The following is a 6,000-nucleotide window of genomic DNA, read 5'->3' as shown; positions in this document are numbered from 1 at the left end:
CCGAATCTGGGTTTAACATGATTTGTGGAGCTCCCTCTGGTGTTGTGATCGTGGTATTCACTGACCTTTGGGAAGTATTTTGACATGTACATGGGTACCTTGGTCGTGTAGTGTAAGCCATCCTAGGTTGTCAAAGTGGGCAGGGGTGAGGTGGGTTCTAGGAGTAATGTCAAGCAGTAGTCTGACCAGTTTGTTTTGAGATGTTTGTAATTTTGTTTTTAGCGCCTTTGAGGTGCTTTGGTACCATGAGGTGCAAGCATAGTCGTAGTACCCTTGAATGAGTGCTCCTGCCAGAGTCTTCAGGGTATTCTTGTTTACCAGTGAGGAGATCCGGTACAAGAATCGAGTTTGTTGGTTGACTTTTTTTTTATTACATTGGATGCCATTTTGTCACAGGAAAGATTTGCCTCTAGGATTGAACCCAGGTAGGTAATATCTTCTTTCCTTGTGACAATATTGTCATCCACTGTAACTGAGAAGCCGTCGGTCTTGCTGAGTTTGTTATTTGAACCGAAGAGAATGGACTCTGTTTTGCCCATGTGTAATGATAGTTTGTTATCAGCGAGCCATATGCAGATTTTGCCTAGTTCCGAGCTGAGGGTTTTTTCAACCTGTAACTTGTTCTTGTCAGAGACCAGCAGGGCTGAGTCGTCCGCAAACAGGAACAAGTTGCAGTCACAAGCTGACGACATGTCATTTGCATAAATTAGGAACAGTAGCGGACCTAGTATGCTTCCTTGTGGAACACCACAGCTTACTGTGAGGGGGGGGGGGGTAGGGTACCGTTTACCTCCACCATCTGCTCTCTCCCCTCCAGGTAGGATTGCATCCAGCTCACTGATAGACTATCAAAACCAATTGCTTTTAGCTTGTCAATCAGAATGGTGTGATTGACAGTGTCGAAGGCCTTTTGTAGGTCCAGCATGACCATGCCGCAGTATTTGCCCGCGTCCACCTCTTGTTTGATGTGGTCGTTTAAATAGAGAAGGCATGTGTCAGTGGAGTGGGATGTTCTGAAGCCAGATTGGAATTCGTAGATTAGATTTCTTTCCGCGAGATATTTTTCGACCTGTTCGTATACAATTTTTTCCATGACTTTCGAGATGGAGGTAAGGATAGAAACAGGGCGGTAGTTGCCTGGGGCTAATTTACTGCCTTTTTTGTGCAGGGGTGTTACTCTCGCAATTTTGAAGTCCTTGGGGACGTGTCCCTGTTTTATGGAGAGGTTTATTATGTGTGTGATGACTGGGGTGAGTCTCTGAGGAATTTGGAGGGGATGTTGTCATGGCCAGTGGCCTTGTTAGGTTGGAGGGCGCTCAGTTTTTTGAGTACCTCATCTGTTGTTACCATTTCCAGTTTGAAGTCGTCTTTGTGGACCCCTAGGTTCTTGTAGTATGCTACTATGTGTTCTACCCCATAATGCCCTGAGTGGGAGGGTAGTTTGTTTACCAGTGTTGTGGCTATGTTTGTGAAGAAACTATTTAAGTAATTGGCTATATCCAGCTTGTCTGTGATGAGCGTGTTGTCCGTCTTTATGTTTATGTTTGAGAATCTGGTTTTAAGTTTTTTACTGCAGCCTAGTTGGTTATTGAGTAATTTCCAAAGTTCACATGGTTTGTTTTTGTTTTCCTCGGTTTTGTCAGATGATTTTTTTTTGCTGTTTTGATCATGGAGTTTACGTCATTTCTTAGTCTGTTTCTTTCCAGTTTGAGTTCAGTCACGTGGGCTTGGAGTTCACTGCTCGTGCTTATGGTAAGCTTTGACTGACTTTTACGAAACTCAGAGCATTTTCTGTCTCTGGTCTTCATAGCGGTCAGTATTTCAGTGTGCATCCACGGCTCAGCGCGATTTTTTACCCTGGTGGTTCTTAGGGGGGCCATGTTGTTTAGTATCGTTGAAAATTTGGTTTTGAAGCCAAGCCATGTTTCTTCAACCAGTGTACCATTGAGCTCATCTGACCAGTCCAGACTCTCCAGTTCAAGGTTAAAGGCCTCGCTAGAGTAGGTTTTGAGGTCTCTAGATGTGACTGTTTTGTGACAGCCAGCCTTTTGTTTTAGCTTTTTGCGGGTGCAGAATATCATATAATGATCACTTAACCCGCATGCTATAACCCCTTTATTGGCGATCTTGGACTTGTCAGAGGTCAGGATGAGGTCAATGGTAGTCTGAGTTGACTCACATACACGTGTGGGTTGTGTGATTAGCTGGCTGAGGCCGTGCAGATCACAAAACCTATTGTAGGATTTGAAGACGGGTGCATCTTTTTGTTGCATATCCGTGTTCCAATCCCCAATAAGAATAATTTCTGCATCCTCAGCTCCAGCTAAGCACGCATCCAACACATCATAAAAGCCATTTTGGTCTGGCGGTCTGTAAATTGTGCCGACTAGAACAGATTTAGCCCTTTCAAATAGAATTTCTACAAAAACAGTTTCAATAGCCTCATGATCTAGGTCTGTACGGTTAATCATAATAATTTCAATGAAAACTATTCATACAGTAGATGAATAATTTATCACATTTAAAAACATACGCTATGATGATATTTAAAAAAGAATAACTTGCGTCTGCTTCTGGGAGAGAGAGAGAAAGATTGTGAAACAACTTGTGTGAAGCGTTTTCGATCTCTATATCTCTCTCTCATAGTTTTCATTCATAGGGGCAAAATATTTTAGAACAAATTAGACTCGAATGTGAAACACTATTTCCCATTTGCACTTGAGTAATAACCGATTAAATTTGATATGCCATTTTTAAATATGAACATTATATGTGTTTAATCAGCTTACAAACTATTGACTCTTGACTCTTTTCACAAATTTAAACTGAACTATACACTATTATAGAAATAACATGTGAATTATATTTTAGGGTGTGACTTACAAGATCCAATAATAAGACACCAAATTATTATGTGCCATCTACAAAACAATGGTTGTTATGTTACAGGCAGCTAAGTTGGAAGACAGAGAACTACATAAACATTCTGTACAAGGCCTCTATTTGACTTCTAAAATGACATTTCCCATGAGTTTGGTGCTCACAACATGTCACAATCACTGAGTGCGTACTTACTGTAGTTGGAGACAGATTGGATGTTCAGAATATACTCCTGTCCAAGTCTGCAGGTGAAGAGACACTGTTTATTATATCCCATCCTTTTCATCATTTATATTATTTATTATAGCTACATCGCATCCTTTTCATCATTTACATTATTGTTTATTATAGCTACATCGCATTCTTTTCATCATTTATATATTATTGTTTATTATAGCTACATCGCATCCTCTTCATAATTTATATTATTGTTTAACACTTTCAAAGCCCAAGCTTAATCTTGATTTACCACTTGAATGCCCACCATCCACTTCAATGTTAGCGTTAATAACGCCTAATCTATGTTTTAAATTATGTGTCTAATCTCCCGTCGCTTATCAATGACTCGTTTTCCAGTCAACATTGTCGAAGCGGATTGTTTTTTTATCGGTTCATTTTCGTTTTATAGCATTTTGAAAAGCCCTCGTTTTCAAGGAAAATATAAATATTCCATGATAATCGCCCTTTTCTGGAATATTCTAGAATACACAAAAACGTTGTAATTTTTCTGCCTATTTATGAATAGTTTTCAAATAAACGCTAGATTATCGATATGTGTACGTATACGCGCTATATAGGCAATCTGAAAAATCGATTCTCTGATTTCCTCAAAGCGATCGCCCACACACACACACACACACACACACACACACACACACACACACACACACACACACACACATAGGGCGAACGCTGAGATCTCAGCGAATACAACTCTGATTATCCCAAGACTTGTAAAATAGATTCCTTACCTCAGATCAGATGTTCTCCAAAAAGATCATTCCAATTCCTGATCGCCATTCCAAAAATCTATCGCTTTTATTGATCCAACGCTACATACTGTACATATGTATTCCACGCTGTTCTGAGGCTCCACAATGAATCCGATCGGCTCGGGTTACATGCCTGAGAAGTAAAATGTGGATTCCGGATTTTTCTTTTCTCATCCATTTTCATTGAGTCCATTCCAAAAGGGTGCATTACCATCTGGGAGACGATAGGGGGCGGTTTTTTCACATCTGAGCTCCTACAGGGGCTGCATACCAACGGGAGACTCGGTTGATGAAATATGAATTCAGATCGCTAATAAAAAAAGAAAACGATAATTGTCGTCGTGGGCATTCAGGCATTGGGCTGATAAAACGTCTTATCACGTTTTGGGCATTGAAAGTGTTAATATAGCTACATTGCATCCTTTTCACAATTTATATTATTGTTTAATATAGCTACATTCTGTCCTTTTCATCATTTATATTATCGTTTATTACATCTACATCGCATCATTTTCCTCATTTATATTGTTTATCATAGCTACATCCTGTTTTTTATCATTTATATTATTATCTATTACAGCTACATCCTGTTATTTTCATCATTTATAAAATTGTTTATTACAACTACATCCATTATTTATATTATTGTTTACTATATTAGTGTTTGTTATAACTACATCCCATCCTTTTCATCATTTATATTATTGTTTATTATATTATTGTTTGTTATAGCTACATCCCATCCTTTTCATCATTTATATTATTGTTTATTATAGCTACATCCCGTCCTTTTCATAATTTATATTATTGTTTATTTTTTTCCCCCTCCGGTACACGAGGAGGCAGCCTGTCGCATATTTTCACAGCAGCAGCTCGAACTCTCAGTGGCGAGGAGTAACGCGTGGGAGGCTCACGCTGCCCCCGCTACTTCCTGCTTCCGCCGCACCGGCGTAACCAAACCGACTTGTAGGAGTCGCTGTCCACAACGTCCAATCCCCACCCACCGGCTTTCCCACCCTCTAACACTTGCCAATTGTGTTAGTATGAACGACCGGCCAGCCGGTAGCAACGCCGAGAGCTGGGCTCGAACCCAGCGTCTCCTGCGTTAGTGGCGAGCGCCTTGCCCACTGCGCCAATCAGCCGCCCTATATTATTGTTTATTGTATTATTGTTTGTTATAGCTATTCCGTCCTTTTCATCATTTATATTATTGTCTATTATAGCTACATCCAGTCCTTTTCATCATTTATATTATTGTTTATTATAGCTACATCTCATCCTTTTCATCATTGTAGAAGTTGGTTGGTTGTCCCTCCCCCGCCCCCCTTTCCCCCAGAAAGATTAAAAGGCAAACTCACAGAATGAGGTGTGTGTTGCCTGAGCCTTTCTCCTGGCCAGAGAAAATCAAGTTGTCTACTGAACTCTTGATATAAATTGATTAGCAATGTTTTAACAATAAATTTGTCAAATCAATCATGAAGATTTGACCATGCGCATGATTAACCTCTCCGGGTTCCACCACAATCATTTAAACTGTGGGATTGCCATTCTCAACCCTCCTGTTATGTTTGTAAATCGGTTCTCTTCCTGGGTAGATTTTGACAAGGTCTGTTTAAACCACCTCCCAGCTGTCATAAAGCACATTTTACATGTTAGAACTGTTGGACTCTTAACACATTCAACGCCAAGGACGAGTTAACTCGTTTTTGGCCGCCATGGTTTTTAGATCCTTTTTTCTTTTATTCGATTTTTTTAATTCATTACAGGTTCACGGACCTCGGTGTTACCATAGGAAATCATTCTGAGATTCCGAGAGTGCAGTACCGGCCGCATCCTGCTAGGTGGCAGTATCGCCCACCCTTTGAAACCTTATTTCACACCGTGTGTTACATCTAAACCCCTCCGGGTGCAGAATTTTGGTCCAGGCAAGCCTAGCGGTTCACCCGATCACATTGGAACGCATCCCTGCCCCTCTATGCATGTGTTGTGCCGGATTATGTCGGGGACCCAATGGACACCAATACTGGAAATTGCAATCAGACAATTGGAATATTATTTTTGGGATACCCCCGATCAAAGGTAAGGACTATCTGACGTCAATTCCACCTTGATCCTACAATGATTTCAT

General features: G+C 40.5%; 1 protein-coding gene across 1 annotated transcript in view; it reads right to left on the bottom strand.

The window, feature by feature from the left end:
- Positions 1 to 6,000, bottom strand: part of LOC311229906 (keratin, type II cytoskeletal 8) — a gene marked incomplete at both ends in the record, with an annotated part of 30,238 nt that overhangs the window by 1,444 nt on the left and 22,794 nt on the right. Inside the window, one exon of the mRNA XM_084315974.1 lies at positions 3,076 to 3,122. Coding sequence (XP_084172100.1) covers positions 3,076 to 3,122 — 47 coding nt within the window. The remainder of the gene's footprint in view (positions 1 to 3,075; positions 3,123 to 6,000) is intronic.

Source organism: Notolepis coatsorum (genome assembly GCF_963971535.1).
Source record: "Notolepis coatsorum genome assembly, chromosome: 6".
NCBI classification, from domain to species: Eukaryota; Metazoa; Chordata; class Actinopteri; order Aulopiformes; family Paralepididae; genus Notolepis; species Notolepis coatsorum.
This window is presented reverse-complemented; position numbering and strand designations above follow the sequence as displayed.